This window comes from Theropithecus gelada, chromosome 13, assembly GCF_003255815.1.
Source record: "Theropithecus gelada isolate Dixy chromosome 13, Tgel_1.0, whole genome shotgun sequence".
NCBI lineage: Eukaryota > Metazoa > Chordata > Mammalia > Primates > Cercopithecidae > Theropithecus > Theropithecus gelada.
Window position 1 is genome coordinate 74,455,111 of NC_037681.1, and position 16,191 is coordinate 74,471,301.

General features: G+C 41.8%; 2 protein-coding genes across 6 annotated transcripts in view; one reads left to right on the plus strand and one right to left on the minus strand.

Moving 5' to 3' along the window:
• The window catches only part of ASB3 (ankyrin repeat and SOCS box containing 3), a 123,761-nt gene extending 111,409 nt beyond the window's left edge, over positions 1–12,352 (minus strand). The window contains exon 1 of one of the 3 annotated variants that reach the window (XM_025405767.1): positions 12,156–12,352. The gene's annotated coding sequence lies outside the window, so the exon portion shown is untranslated. Of the gene's footprint in view, positions 1–12,151 lie in introns of all 3 variants that reach the window. The other 2 variants (XM_025405770.1, XM_025405768.1) reach the window with 2 other exon arrangements.
• ERLEC1 (endoplasmic reticulum lectin 1) overlaps positions 12,268–16,191 on the plus strand; it is a 32,983-nt gene continuing 29,059 nt past the window's right edge. For all 3 annotated transcript variants that reach the window (XM_025405772.1, XM_025405773.1, XM_025405774.1), the window contains exon 1: positions 12,268–12,712. In XM_025405772.1, the coding sequence (XP_025261557.1) occupies positions 12,551–12,712 (162 nt within the window). In that variant the 5' untranslated portion in view covers positions 12,268–12,550. The remainder of the gene's footprint in view (positions 12,713–16,191) is intronic.

The window sequence follows — 16,191 nt, forward strand, 5'->3', positions numbered from 1 at the left end:
TGTTTTTAAATTACAAATTCAGAGAATACTCTCTCAATGAGTAAGTACATATCCTTACATCCTGGGTAGTTGTGAATATCAATGTAAGCATCATATTTGTAATTTACCATCTCTGGTTCTTTCTTTCCAGGCAATTAGATGATAAATGTGCTTTAAAATTCTCTTTCATCATATCACGTTAAAACTTACCTATCAAATGTTCCTGTTATGCCTATCTTTTTTTAGGAAAAATACTGACTGCATTCTCTAGTAATTTATTCAGCTTTTAGCAATCTATTTTTATGGATTTCTAAAACCTTGAATTTGGCCAGTGTAGTGGCTCACACCTGTAATCATAGTACTTTGGGATGCTGTGAAGGGAGGATCACTTCAGGCTAGGAACTAGAGACCAGCCAGAGCAACGGAACAGCACCCTGTCTCTATAAAAAATTTAAAAATTAGCCGGGTGTAGTGGCATGCACCTGTAGGCCCAGCTACTCAAAAGGCTGAGGCAGGAGTATTGCCTGAACCCAGGAGTTCGAGGCTGCAGTGAGCCATGATCACACCACTGCAGTCCAGGCTGGGCAACAGAGCAAGATCCTGTCTCAAAAAACTAAAATAAAACCTTGAATTCACTCTAAGCATATATTACAAACTCAAAGATTTTGTAATCCTGTGGCTACCATGTCAAAGAATTTTAACTCTTCCTAAGACAACTACAGTACTAAAATTTTTATTCTGTATGTCAAATTTATACGACAAAAATTAGCTTTATTGGATTTCAGGGGTTTTTTCAGTTCATTTTACCTTTCTAAAATAGTATATTTCAATTTCATTTTCTTGTTTTACTTAATTGTACTGAGCCTCCTTCTCTTTATAAATGGTTCACCCACACATGTACACACACTGTAACTGGAAAAACCACCACTAATCCTACAGTTTCTTGTGTTCTTCCAGCTTTCTTATTCTTCACAGAAATTTTTTAACTACACAGTGCTTCACTTCCTTATCAACTCATCTTAATGCCTTTCCAATTCAACTTTACTCTGCCAAACCACTCAATCATTGTAGTATCAAGTCTCCAATGACCACTTCCTCACTGAACCCAAAGATTTCAATTTTCATGCTACTCTGGTGCATCAGACACTAGTGATCAAGCATCCCATGTCACTAAAGCCAAAGACAAAAACATTTCATTGTGCTTCCAATTACAACTCATACACTATTCTTCATCAGATACACAAACTCATCAAATCTTAGGCTTCAATTTTACTTGGACAGCTTCCAATCTCCAGCCTACTCTTTCAACCTCTTCATATGTCTGTTACATGAAGGCATCTCCAGTTGTGCTACACAAGCATGGAAACTTACTGTACTAAAGCCAGTACTCATCTCCTTTCCCAACTAGAAAATTTGGTCCCACATTACCTCCCTGCACATAATACACATTAAATGTTGAACATACTTAGTACAGGAAAAAAAAAACAGGTTTATGATACTCGCATCAATTTATATGCTTTTGGAGAAAATAGATGGTATTTTCACAATATATACAAAATGTGTTTGTGCCTTTTTAATATTAAATTTTACCCTTTGTTTTGCTAAAAACAATATATATAATATTTTTTTAAAAGTATAAGCAATCTTGGCTGGGTGTGGTGGCTCACGCCTGTAATCTCAGCACTTTGGGAGACGAAGGCGGGTGGCTCACCTGAGGTCTGGAGTTCGAGACCAGCCTGACCAATATGGTGAAACCCCATCTCTACTAAAAATACAAAAAAATTAGCCAGGCATGGTGGCGGGCACCTGAAGTCCCAAATTAAGAGGCTAAGTCAGGATAATTGCTTGAACCCAGGAGGAAGAGATTGCAGTGAGCCAAGATTGCGCCACTGCATTCCGGTCTGGGAAACAGAGTGGGATTCTTGTCTCAAAAAAAGAAAGTGTAAGCAATCTTTAATTGGAAGGCCATTAGGCTAAGATGGGTTCCTATGTAAGCAAACTGAAGCCCAATGTAAATAGTAAAACAAAACTTAATCTTTGCTTTTTATTTTTAAATTATCAACTGACTACAGTTTCATATTTATGGGGTACAAAGTAATGATTTATGAATACAATATGGAATAATTAAATCAATCTAATTAACATATCCATCACCTCAAATATTTATTTTTTATAGTGAAAACTGTTGAAATTTACTCTTAGCAAGTATAAAGTGTACATTATTAGTCACTACTATATTCCCCATACTGTGCAACATATCTCAAAGAAAAAAATTCCTCCCATTTGACTTTCATCTCCCCCTTCCCCCATGCCCTCCCCCTACCCCTGGTAACCACTGTTCTACTCTGTTTCTTTTAGTTCAACAATTTTAGATTAAATATATAAGTAAGCACATACGGTGTTTATCTGCCTGTACTTGGCTTATCTCATTTTGCTTCAAGTTCTCCAACCCACCTATGTTGTCACAAATGACAAAGTTTCTTTCATTTTTAAGGCTGAATAGTACTCCACAGAGTATGTATACCACATATTTCTTTATCCATTCATCTGTCAAAGGACGTTAGGTTGATTCCATGTCTTGGCTATCGTGATTAATGCTGCAATGAACATGGGAATGCAGATATCTCTTCAACATATTGATTTCCAATCTTTTAGGTAAATACCCAGAAGTTGGATTGCTGGATCATATGGTAATTCTGTTTTTAGGTTTTTGAGGAACCTCCATTGTTTTCCATAATGGCTGTACTAATTTACATTGCCATTAACAGTGTACAAAGTTTCCCCTTTCTCCACATTGTCACCTACACTTATCTTTCATCTGTTTGATAACAGTCATTCTGACACGTATTGGGGTGACATCTCATTGTGGTTTTAATTTGCATTTCCCTGATGATTAGTAATGTTGAGCATCTTTTCATATATCTGTTGGCCATTTGTATGTCTTTTTTTGAGAAATATCTATACAGGTTCCTTGCCCATTTTTTAACTGGATTATTTGTATTCTTTCTATAGAGTTATTTGAGTTCCTTTTATATTCTGAATTTTAACCCCTTATCACATGTATGGCCTGCAAATATTTCCTCCCAATCCATAGGATGTCACAACTTAATTTTAATCAGAAATCAACAACTATTCTCTAACGAGCAACTTTCTGCCAGATTGTACCCAAATAAGACAAACAAGTAGCTATGACAATCAAGTAATTTTATTTTTCTTTTCAGACAGGGTCTTGCTCTGTTGCCCAGGCTGGAGTGCAGTGGCACAATTACAGCTCACTGCAGCCTCAACCTCCCAGGCTCAAGCAATCCTCCCACCTCAGCCTCCCAAGTAGCTGGGACTACTGGCATGTGCCACCATGCCTGGCTAATTTTTGCATTAGAGATGGAGTTTCACCATGTTGCCCAGGCTGGTCTTGAACTCCTGAGCTCAAGTGATCCGCCTACCTCAGCTTCCCAAAATGCTGGGATTACAGGTGTAAGCCACCATGCCCAGTCCAATCAAGTAATTTCTTTACTTTGCTTCCATATTCAGCCTGCAAAGGTCTGCTGCTTACACTATTAAAACAGAGCTCCCTGAATTTCTTCTAGTTTTGGGTGCTGCCTCATTCATTAATCCTTTAACACACAAATTCTGTCTTCAGACAAAATTCATTTTGTCTAAAGTTCTTCTTTTAACAAAGTCAAAACGAAGTTACCAAGGAAGCCCTGAAGCCTTTTTGTGATAAGGCTTAAAAGGTTACATGATAGTAAAAGGTTACATACTGAAAGATTCTCAACTAAAGAGCCTTATCATACACACGTCAAGAGCCAGAGTTTCTTACATATTCTTCTTGTTTCCAATCTCTTTTCCTCTTTCCAATACATGCTCTACTCTGCACTCATAATTACTTTCCTAAAATACGGAACTAAGGTGAGTAATCAAAAATCCCTTCCTACTGCATATAAAATAAATTCAAATCCTTTAATCTGGCATTCAACTATTTACAATCTCGTCAATCTGGTGGTGTCAGTGTATTTGTCAAATTTCACTTCCCACTGATGTACTCCCCTGCCCCTCGTGCTCCAATCACACCACCCTCCTCATTCCTTAAGACCTAGCTCAAATGGGAGAACTAATGATAGGTGGCAAGCAATGACTATGCATTGAGACCACCAAAATAAATAAGACAGTCCCCAGCTATCAAGAATCATATTTGGTGGAGAAACAAACAAGGCTGGACACAGTGGCTCGCGCCTGTAATCCCAGCACTTTGGGAGGCCAAGGCGGGCGGATCACGAGGTCAGGAGATTGAGACCATCCTTGCTATCACGGTGAAACCCCATCTCTACTAAAAATACAAAAAATTAGCCGGGCGTGATGGCAGGTGCCTATAGTCCCAGCTACTCGGGAGGCTGAGGCAGGAGAATGGCGTGAACCCGGGAGGCGGAGCTTGCAGTGAGCCAAGATCGCACCACTGCACTCCAGCCTGGGCGACAAAGCGAGAATCTCCATCTCAAAAAAACAAACAAACAAATCTATGTTATTTAATATAAAAGATGTGATATAAAATACAAGCAGAGGGATGGGTATGGTGCTCGTGCCTGTAATATCAGCAATTTGGGAGGCCAAAGCAAGGGAATCACTTGAAGTCAGTAGTTTGAGACCAGCCTGGGCAATACAGTGAGACGACGTCTCTACAAAAATGTAAAAATTAGCTGGGCATAGTGGCACATGTCTGCAGTCCTAGCTACTCTGGAGAATAAAGCAGAAGGATTTCTTGAGCCCAGAAGTTCAAGGCTGCAGTGAGCTATCATAATGCCCCTGCATTTTAGCCTGAGCAACATTGTTGCAGGAAGTCAGGGACCCCAAAGGGAGGGACCGGCTGAAGCCATGGCAGAAGAACATAATTATGAAGATTTCATGGACATTTGTTAGTTCCCCAAAGTAATACTTTTATAATTTCTTACGCCTGTCTTTACTGCAATCTCTGAACATAAATAGTGAAGATTTCAAGGATACTTATCACTTCCCTAATCAATACCCTTGTTATTTCCTATGCCTGTCTTTAATCTCTTAATCCCATCATCTTCGTAAACCGAGGAGGATGTATGTCACCTCGGGACCCTGTGACGATCGTATTAACTGCACAAATTGTTTGTATAGCATGTGTGTTTGAACAATATGAAATCTGGGCACCTTGAAAAAAGAACAGGGTAATAGCAATGTTCAGGGAACAAAGGAGATAACTTTAAACTCTGACTGCCAGTGAGCCGGGCGGAAAAGAGCCATATTTCTCTTCTTTCAAAAGCAGATAGGAGAAATACCGCTGAATTCTTTTTCTCAGCAAGGAACATCCCTGAGAAAAAGAATGCGTCCCTGAGGGGAGACCTCTAAAATGGCCGCTTTGGGGATGGCTGTCTTGTAAGATCGTAGACAAAGGGATGAAATAAGCCCTGGTCTCCTGTAGCATTCCCAGGCTTATTAGGACAAGGAAATTCCCGCCTAATAAATTTTGGTCAGACTGGTTGTCTGGTATCAAACCCTGTCTCCTGATAAGATGTTATCAATGACAATGCATGCCAAAACTTCATTAGCAATTTTAATTTCGCCCCATCCCGTGGTCCTGTGATCTTGCCCTGCCTCCATTTGCTTGTGATCTTTTATTACCTTGTGAAGTATGTGATCTCTGTGACCCATACCCTATTTGTACACTCCTCCCCTTTTGAAAATCGCTAATAAAAACTTGCTGGTTTTACGGCTCAGGGAGCATCACGGAACCTGCCAACATGTGATGTCTCCCCCGGACACTCAGCTTTAAAATTTCTCTCTTTTGTACTCTTTCCCTTTATTTCTCAGACCAGCCAACACTTAGGGAAATAGAAAAGAACCCACGTTGAATATCGGAGGTGGGGTTCCCCGCCTGGGCAATATAGTGAGACCACGTCTCTACAAAAATGTAAAAATTAGCTGGGCATAGTGGCACATGTCTGCAGTCCTAGCTACTCTGGAGGATGAAGCAGAAGGATCTCTTGAGCCCAGAAGTTCAAGGCTGCAGTGAGATATCATAATGCCCCTGCACTTCAGCCTGAGCAACACAACAATACTCTGTCTCTAAAACTAGTAACAAATAAATAAAATACAAGCAGAATACAGAAAGGCAAATTACCAATTCAAAGTAGCAGAATCAGAGAAAGCTTCACAGAAAAAAACAAAAAGGTGTTCATGTGTCAGAGAATAATGGTTAACACTTATGTAGCACTAACTACATGCTAGATTCTATACCAAGTGCATTACGTATATTAACTCATTTAATCCTTATTTTCTATGATGATGAAAATGAGAGGCAAAGAGTTTAAGTAAAACAAACGTAGTATCATTTATTGAACATTTTCAACATGCTAGGCACTGTGCTAAGCACTGAATAGGAACAAAATGAAATTAAGGCCTACAATTTTAAAAAGAACAAAAAAGGCAGCCAAGCACAGAGGTTCACACCTGTAATCCCAGCACTTTGGAAGGCTTGAGGGGGCAGATCACTTGAGCCCAGGAGTTCGAGACCAGCTTGGGCAACATGGCAAAACCTTATCTCTTACAAAAAAATACAAAAAAAATTAGCCAAGCATGGTGGCGCACACCTGTAGTCCCAGCTACTGAGGAGGCTGAGGTGAGAGGATCACTTAAGCCCAGGAGGTTGAGACTACAACGAGCCAAAATCATGCCACTGCACTCTAGCCTAGGCAACAAAGTGAGACTCTGTCTCCAAAAAAAAAAAAAAGGTGAGAGATGATAGTTACCTCATTTTGTAACTCCATTGGTAGGGCTTAACCCCACTGAAATTGTTTTCTTTCTTTCTTTTTTTTTTTTTTTTTTTTTTTAGAGAGGAAGTTTCACTCTCGGTACCCAGGCTGGAGTAGTGCAGTGGCGCCATCTCGGCTCACCACAGCATCCACCTCTCAGGTTCAAGCGATTCTCCTGCCTCAGCCTCCAGAGTAGGTGGGATTACAGACATGTGCCACCACGCCCGGCTAATTTTCTATTTTTAGTAGAGACAGGGTTTCTCCAGGTTGGTCAGGCTGGTCTCAAACTCCCAACCTCAGGTGATCCGCCTGCCTCAGCCTCCCAAAGTGCTGGGATTACAGGCGTGAGCCATCACGCCTGGCTGAGATTCTTTTCTAAAATAGGACAAAATAAAAATAGGACTTTTTAAAACAGGATTTAAAAGATTCACCTAATTACCTATATCCTACAGCCATAATTTTCTTTTTAAACAACAGTATGCTTTGCCCAATTTTCTCAACAGCATTGATTTATTCAGCAAATACTGGCTGGTTGCCATGGCTCACATCTGTAATCCCAACACTCTGGGAAACCAAGAATTTTAAAAATAAAATAATTAGCTAGGCAAGCTGGTGCACACCTGTAGTCCCAGCTACTGAGGAGGCTGAGGTGATGGGAGGATTGCTTGAGCCCCAGAGGTTGAGGTGGCAGTGAGCAGTGATCACGCAACTGCACTCCAGCCGGGTGACAATGCAAGACACTGCCTCAAAAAAAAAAAAAAAGGATTACTCACTCTATGCAAGACAAACTAAGCACATACATTTTCCTCCGCTTCCTAACAAAATCCCACTGAAATGTATTCATTCATTCTGGAAGAGAAAGCAGGTGGGATCATATTGAGGTTTAAGCCAGTGCAGAGAAAACTGCAGTCCAGAACAAACACACATGCATACATAAGAAGGCTATAGCAATGTAGAAGACATTCTTGCCAGCAGAGCCTGGAGATGTACCAATCTTAGAAACAGAAGCAGAAGAACGATGTAGGACTAAAATCAGAATTATTGTAAGATTTATATGAAACAGCAAGTCAAACTTTTTACCACAGCCCTTTACACATAAAAAGCCTGGCAGTAATAGTATTTGTTTCTGGCTAAAACCACATCTATTTTGTTGTTGTTGCTCTTTTTAATTTAACAGTCTACCCTGGAAGCATTTGAGCATCCTCATGTTCCATAACAAAGCATTCGTTATTTGGGTACAGGGTGGAAAGAGAGGAGGAAAGAGGTAACTCGTTTCTTGCACTTCACTCAAGGACCCTCAAGTGAGACCCAACAGCTAGTACCCTGCTCACTTACAAAAGAACTCAATAATTTTTTTTTTTTTTTTGAGATGAAGTTTCACTCTTGTCACCCAGGCTGGAGTACAATGGTGCAATCTTGGCTCTCTGCAACTTCCGCCTCCCAGGTTTAAGTGATTCTCCTGCACCAGCCTCTTGAGTAGCTGGAATTGCAGGAGCCTGCCAGGACTTCTGGCTAATTTTTGTATTTTCAGAGAGACAGGGTTTCACCATGTTGGCCATGCTGGTCTAGACCTCCTGACCTCAGGTAATCTCCCAAAGTGCTGGGATTACAGGTGTGAGCCACTATGCCCGACCAAGATTTTTTTTTTTTTTTAAGGAGAATCTCAACAGAAAAAGATGAAAATAAACAATTGACCTGAAAGAAGTAGAGCTATTTCCGGGAATGGGGGATAAATACTTAAAAGTTATAAGTGTAATCCTCAAAGAAATTCATGTCATGAGAACAATGCATCCATTAAAAATCAGTAACTAGAAACTGGGGGGGGGAGGGGGAACACTGAAAAAAGAAAGTGAAAAAAACTGAAAGTCAAGGAAATGGTCCTCTTGGATTGATCCTTCATATTATATATTTTTTCTTTTTATATTTTCCCTCTGTATTTGGAAGAATCTATCTAAATGTATGTGGAAGAACGTATCTAAATTCTGAATAGAATAGAGAAAATGTAAGAACATAATTAAAGAAATAACTGAAGAAAATTTTCCAGAAGTGAAAAATAGGACTCATAGAGTGCCAAGAAGGATGAATGAAAAAAGATTCACCACCTAGAAACACTCTGATAAAATATCACAGAACCAATGATAAAGAAAACAGTCTAATAAAATCTTCCAGAGAAAAAAGTATGATACCTGCAAAAGAAAGACACAGCATTAGACTTGTCATCAGATACACTAGACGCTAAAAAGCAACAAAATGTCTTCAAAGTTTTGAAGAAAACAAAATGATTGTGGACTAAGTCTATTCCCAAGCTATCATTAAATGAGCAGGAAAGGTAAAGGCATTTTCAGACATATGAAGCCTGTGGAAATTAAATTACCTGTTTAATCCTTTCTGAAAAAAATTGCTTGAAATTAGTTTTACCCCAACAAGGTGGGAAAAAAATCTGTGACAAATGAGGACATGGAATACATAAAGCAGTAGACCTAACCCAGGCATGATACAAAGAAATCTCAGAAAACAGGTATGCAACTGACTTGGAAAGCAGCTAGTCTAAATTACATGTGTGAGAGCTGGAAAGATAGCTTCAGGAGCAAAATGAATTTATTTTAGCAAATATAGTGCCATTATTAGGAAGCTAATAGGATACCTTAATTGGCAGAGGTAGAATTACATTTTTTCCCTGCAGATGCAATCATACTTACTGGTTTTATAGTGAATGATGATTGCATAATTATAATATGGCAAATAGTTGATAGGTTTTCAATGTTTAAGAATCAACCTATAAATAAAGCATAGAAGACTTGTATTGATTGATGTCTTATGGCTCCTTAAAATGTATAAAACCCAAGTGTAGCCCGACCACTTTGGGCACATGCTGTCAGGACCTCCTGAGGCTGTGTCAATGACATGTCCTTAACCTTGGCAAAATAAACTTCTAAATTGGTTGACACTTGTCTCAGCTACTTTTTTGTTTTCAGCCTCTATTACCTTCCTGAGGCTGCTGTAACAAATTACCACAAACTGAGCAGCTTAGACAACATAAATTGATTCTCTCACAATTCTAGAAACTGGAGGTCAGAAATCAAGACGTCAGCAGGGCTATTCTCTCTGAAAGCTCTAGAGAAGGATTCTTCCTTGCCTCTTCCTCGCTTGTGGTGATTACTGGCAATCTTTGGCGTTCCTTGGTTTACAGACACATACTCCAATCTCTGCCTCCTCCTTCATGGCATGGCATTCTCCTTGTGTCTCCCTCTGTATCCAAATTTCCCGCTTCTTATAAAGATACCAGTCATTGGATTAGGGCCTCCTTCGATTCAGTATGACCTCATCCTTACTTGAATTACATTTGCAAAGACCCTATCCCAACTAAGTTCACTCTCACAGGTTCTAGGGGATAGGACTTAAACATATCTTTTTGGGGAACACAATTAAACCCACAACACCCCCTATAATCAATTTTCCACACAGCAGCCAGAATGATCTTCACAAATGCACATCGCGTCCTGTCCACTTTCCTGCCTACAGAGCTGTGTTTCCCTGGCCTCTTTCTGCTTCTCAAACTTCTACCACCTTCCTCTTACACTCCAGCCACACCGGCCTTCTTTCTATCACTCCAACACATCAAGCTCATTCCTGCCTCAGGGTCTCTGCCTGGAAATCTGTCTGGCTCCCTTCTCATCATTCAAGTCACAGCTCAGATGTCACTTCCTCACAGAAGTCTCCTCTGCCCTACGTACTAAAAGCAACACATCCCACGGGTATTCTCTTTCACATAACCCTAGTTTCTTCGCAGCACTTACCAATACCAGAAATTATTTTACTTAAGTCCCCTCTTACTTAAATATCAGCTGTATTGAACACACTATAGTTCTAAATGCTAAAACAGGACGTCACAGAAAGTTTTCATTTTTATTTAGTCAAGTACATTTCTTTTCCTTCATAACTTAAGACTAGTGCTTAGTACAGAATAAATGCTAAAAAAAAAAAAAAAAAAAAAAAAAAAAGGAAGTTAACTGTTATTACTACCGTAATAGTTTGCAATCATTTGTTTGTACAATCTCCCTGGCTAGACTGAGACCGAAGACAGAAACCCATTTATTTGCCATTTTACCAATCCCAGTGGAGCCGGGCACAGTGGCTCAGGCCTGTAATCCCAGCACTTTGGAAGGCCGAGGAGGGCGGATCACCCGAGGTCAGGAGTTCAAGACCAGCCTGGCTAACAGGGTGAAACCCTGTCTCTACTAAAAATACAAAAATTAGGGTGTGGTGGCACGCACCTGTAATCTCAACTACTGGGAAGGTTGAGAAAAAGGAAAATCCCTTGAACTCGGGAGGCGGAGGTTGCAGTGAGCCGAGATTACGCCTCTGCACTCCAGCCTGGGTGACAGAGCGAGACTCTGTCTCAAAACAAACAAACAACAACAAAAATCCCAGTAGTCTGGAACATATTAAGCATTAATAAGAAGTGCTGAATATAATTAGCAAATACCAAGTCTGAACAAAGTTATTTTCTTTGAGACCATGGATTCCTTATGTTAAAAATAAATTTTTACAGATAGAAAATGGGACTGTTCTTCCTGCTTTTTGATTTGGTTCAAATCTGAGGAAGTGGGGGCGACCAGTCTTTAACAGATCTAGCAAGACTGTCGAGCTTTTCCAACCTCGCAGGAAGAGAATGGTAATTGCTCTAAAGCCAACACTGTATGTCCATCATATTGGAGATCAAAACAGACAACGGCATTTTTTTCTGAAGAGGGGGAGGGGAAACCAAAAGTTTTTGTTTAATTTGGGGATGCAGTCAGATGTGACTTAGTTTATAACGACACATTCATCTGGCGCTGAACCTCCCATAAGGAATCTTATCGGCTTCCTTAATAAAACAACATCCCAACACTTTAATCTAGAGACGGAGGAGCCCCACTTGGGGTAAGAAATGTAGGGCTGTATGTAATGTCTAGCTGTCCATTCCACGAGAGTCTCCCACCATGCCAAATTCGGAGGCTCGCGGTATTCTACCGGGAGATGGCGGGCTACCTCACCCCAGGTTTCCCCTAACACAGAGTTGCAGTCGCTGAACAAACTGCCCTTCGTTAGTCAGAAGCTGTGAAGTAACGAGACGGCCACAGTGTACAGCAGAAGAGGTGCAGGGAAGCTTCAGGCGGGAAAGACAAATGCCAAACGCAGAGAAAAAGAAGAAAAGCTGCGAGAAGGCAGGTCAGTCAGGAACACCGCCATTTCTCATAACTCATGCTACTTCGAATTTTCTCATCTAAGGACCGCACCCGCACTGTTCACACTGTCTTCTTCCCACTCTCACTCCGTATGGGCCAAACCTCTACCTGCCCACTGGAGAGCAGCGCGAGTGGCTTCAGGAAGCGGCTGCCTCCTCCGAGACTCACCGGCCTGCCGTGCTGCCACTTCTACACCGAAATGGCCGGTCCGAGACCGCGTCTCCAGATGCGGCGTCCCAGAAGGTCCCCGCTTTCGAGCCCCACCGCGATGTTGCAGCCGTCCGAAAACGAGAGACGCTCAGCCGACGTCCCGGCCCCCGTAGGCGGACGGCTCCGCGACCCCCGGCCCCGGATGTTGATATGTCGTCTGCCCCGGAAACGGCGACAAGAAGCTCAAGGGGGCGGAGGCGGTGTTACCGGGCTCTCCGGAAGGAGACGTGGCGGCGGTTGGGCCGGTGCTACCCGGGCCCTTTATAGTTCCGCCGCCTCCTCCTCCACCTCCTCCTCCTCCTCTCCTCCTACAGCAGAGGAGGTTGTGGCGGTGGCTGGAAAAAGCGGTGGCGGAGGATGGAGGAAGGAGGAGGCGGCGTACGGAGTCTGGTCCCGGGCGGGCCGGTGTTACTGGTCCTCTGCGGCCTCCTGGAGGCGTCTCGCGGCGGCCGAGCCCTCCCTCAACTCAGCGATGACATCCCTTTCCGAGTCAATTGGCCCGGCACCGAGTTCTCTCTGGTCAGTGCCCTCACTAACCCCGCAGCCACCCCTCCTCCTGATACTAAGGGTTCGGCCTCTTCCCTCGGTTTTCTTTGCTTTTTCTCCCTAAAACCTTCTCTGCAGACTCTTACCTTCTCCAAGCCAAAGCTGCTTTTATGTCGCGTTCATTCATTCATTCGTTCTCACGTTATGTGGAGGCGTCCCCCTTGCTGAGCATTAGGGATCCAGCGATCACCTGCTCTCTACCTTTTTAATTCTGTCGCACTAGACCTTGCTTCCGAACACTCCCACCCTGCAGAAGCAGCTTTCGTAGAATAACGTCAGGTGCACTTACTCATCTTCCTTTTGGAAAATTAACTGTGGCTCTTTCTCAACCAGCAGACTTCTTTCCTTCAGTATTACACGGCACGCTGCCCACACCACAGTACTTCAGACTCGAGTTCCCTCTCTCGTATTCGTTCTCCCTCTGTTGTATACACACACGAATATACGCAAACGCACAGCTCCAAGGGAATCTTTTCCTTTCAGAGTTGTTTCTGAGAGGGCTGTTTGGCCTGTGAGATGTTAACGACCCTTTATGCAGAATATGCTTTACAGTTTTCATGTATTACGACTGCTATTTGAGTCCCCAGAACATGAGCTTCTATGTTGTTTTCCTATAGTGAAGAACATATTTATAACCTCGCGGAAATGAAAATTCAGTCTCGGGGGAGTGGACCGCTGAAAAGTCTTCCTGTCCACGTGTACCTACTGCAGGCCCATACAAACTGTACTCTTATGACACTTACCATGTAATAATTAACTCATTTATTTCAAATTGAAGTCCCGGAAAAAGCAAATTTTTTTTTAACTTTTTATTCCAACTACCTTCAAGCGTTCAACTTGCAATACTTTATTATATTCTTTTATTACGATATTATTGAAACAGTAAGTGATACTATGATGTCAAAACAAGATGTATCAAGTTAATGGATGTTATGATTACCAGATAGCTTTCTATTTGCAAATGTTAGGGGTTTTTTGGTTTGGTTTGGATTGGGTGTTTTTGTTTTTGTTTGTTTTTTGAGACAGGGTCTCAGTCTGTTGCCCATCCTGAAGTGCAGTGGCACGGTCACCACTGGCTGCAGCCTCGACCTCCTGGGCTCAAGAGATCCTCCTGCCTCAGCTTCCCAGTAGCTGGGACTACAGGGAAACCCCACCACCCCTGGCTAATTTTTTTTTTTTTTTCTAGAGTCAGAGTCTTGAACTCCTGGGCTCAAGCAATCCTCCTGCCTCAGCCTCCCAAAGTACTGGGATTACATATGTGAATCAAATGTTAAGTTTTTTTGCTTATTTTTCACATCTGGTTTGTTTCTCCAGCCTTTGTTCTCCCATTCTGGTTGTTCAATGGCTTTTGAATTTATCTAGGTAAACATTTTTCTGGGAAGTCAAATTTCTCTTTGTATTGCCACGAAATATTGCTATATTAAAATGCCTATGCAAAATTTTGTTATGAATCAGATATAACTTTAGCAAGCTTGGATGAGAATACTTTAATCTCTGTTATTGTATTCAAAGAGCACACTTGGAGTGAATATGGCAGATGTTTGAAGAATTATGTCATTAAAATTTTTTACTCTTGCACCTGTGGTTTTTTTAAATTTAAAAAAACTTGCTGATACATAGCCCTGAAAACTCAATTGCCTATAAGTGAGCGATTAAAACTAGCATTTTTAGAGGTCACTACCAAATTGTCATTCCATTTTCTTTCAGTCTTAGCATATGCTACACCAACCTTTCACGTATCTAACAATTTTATTTCAAAAAAAATTCTTTGGCCAGGCGTGGTGGCTCACTCACGCCTGTAATCCCAGCACTTTGGGGGGCCGAGGCAGGCGGATCATAAGGTCAGGAGTTCAAGACAAACCTGACCAACATGGTGAAACCCTGTCTCTACTAAAAACACAAAAATTAGTTGGGTGTAGTGGTGCACACCAGTAATCCCAGCTACTTGGGAGGCTGAGGCAGGAGAATCGCTTAAACCCGGGAGGCGGAGGTTGCAGTGAGCCAAGATCGCACCACTGCACTCCAGCCTGGGTGACAGAGTGAGACTCAATCTCAAAAAAAAAAAAAAAAAAATTCTTTTTTAAAGGCTGGAGTGCAGTAGGTATTTATAGGCATGATTATGCTCACTACAGCCTCGAACTCCTGGACTCAAGCGATCCTCCTGCCTCAGCCTCTGGAGCAGCAAGGACTACACGTGGTCACCATTGCATCTGGCTTTTTTTTCTTTAAGTCTGCGTTAGTTTGAGAAAAATTAGAGATACTGTTCTATGAATTGGCACAAGGCCTATGTCCTTTATGTAAAAATAAGCCACAATAGTCATTATCATTGGCATTTTTTTTTTTAAATATTTCTATAATCTTAAGGCTTCCCTTTGCTGGTACATTTAACTGAAACTACTGGCTGGGCACAGTGGCTCACGCCTATAATCCCAGCACTTTAGGAGGCTAAGCTGGGTGGATCACTTGAGGCCAGATGTTTGAGACTAGCCTAGGCAACATGGCAAAACCCTGTCTCTACTGCAAATGAAAAAATTAGCCCATCATGGTGGCACATGTCTGTAGTTCCAGCTACTTGGTATGCTGAGGCAAGAGAGTTGCTTGAACCTTGGAGGCAGAAGTTGCAGTGATCCAAGATCGTGCCACTGCACTCCATCCTGGGCAACAGAGAAGGAGTCTGTCTCAAAAAGAAAGAAAAAGAAACTACTGCCCTCCTCACCTGGCACTGCCATTTTTTTAATGGGCCAGTTGGTTGGACATTTGTGTGTGTTTGTGACAGAGTCTCGCTCTGTCATCCAGGCTAGAGTACAATGGTGCCATCTCAGCTCACTACAACTTCTGCCTCCCAAGTTCAAGCGATTCTCATGCCTCAGCCTCCCTGGTAGCTGGGATTGTAGGCATTCGCTACCACACCCGTCTAATTTTTTTTGTATTTTTAGTAGAGATGGGGTTTCACCATTTTGGCCAGGCTGGTCTCAAACTCCTGACCTCAAGTGATCCGCCCACCTCAGCCTCCCAAAGTGCTGGGATTACAGGCGTGAGCCACCGTGCCTGGCCGCTGGTTGGACATTTGTACCTAATATGCAGCTGTATGAAATAGGATAAGGTCCTTTGTCTGTCTACTATCTGAAATTGGAAGAGACTGGATTAGAAGATCTGAATTTTTTAAGCTTTAAAATTACCTTATTTAAATCATCTTCCCATTCAGATATATTGAAACAATATATAATCACTTACAATCTTGCTTTCAGATTTGCTTAGAAAAAGTATTAAGCACCAAAACTGTAAAATGGGGGTTGTTTGTGTGTTTTGGTAGAGATAGTTTCCCTATGTTGCTCATGCTGGTTTCAAACTCCTGGTCACAACTATCCTCTGGTCTCAGCCTCTTAAAGCACTGGGATTACAGGCATGAGCCATCTCACCTGAACAAAAAATTTGTGAATTTTTTAATGTGT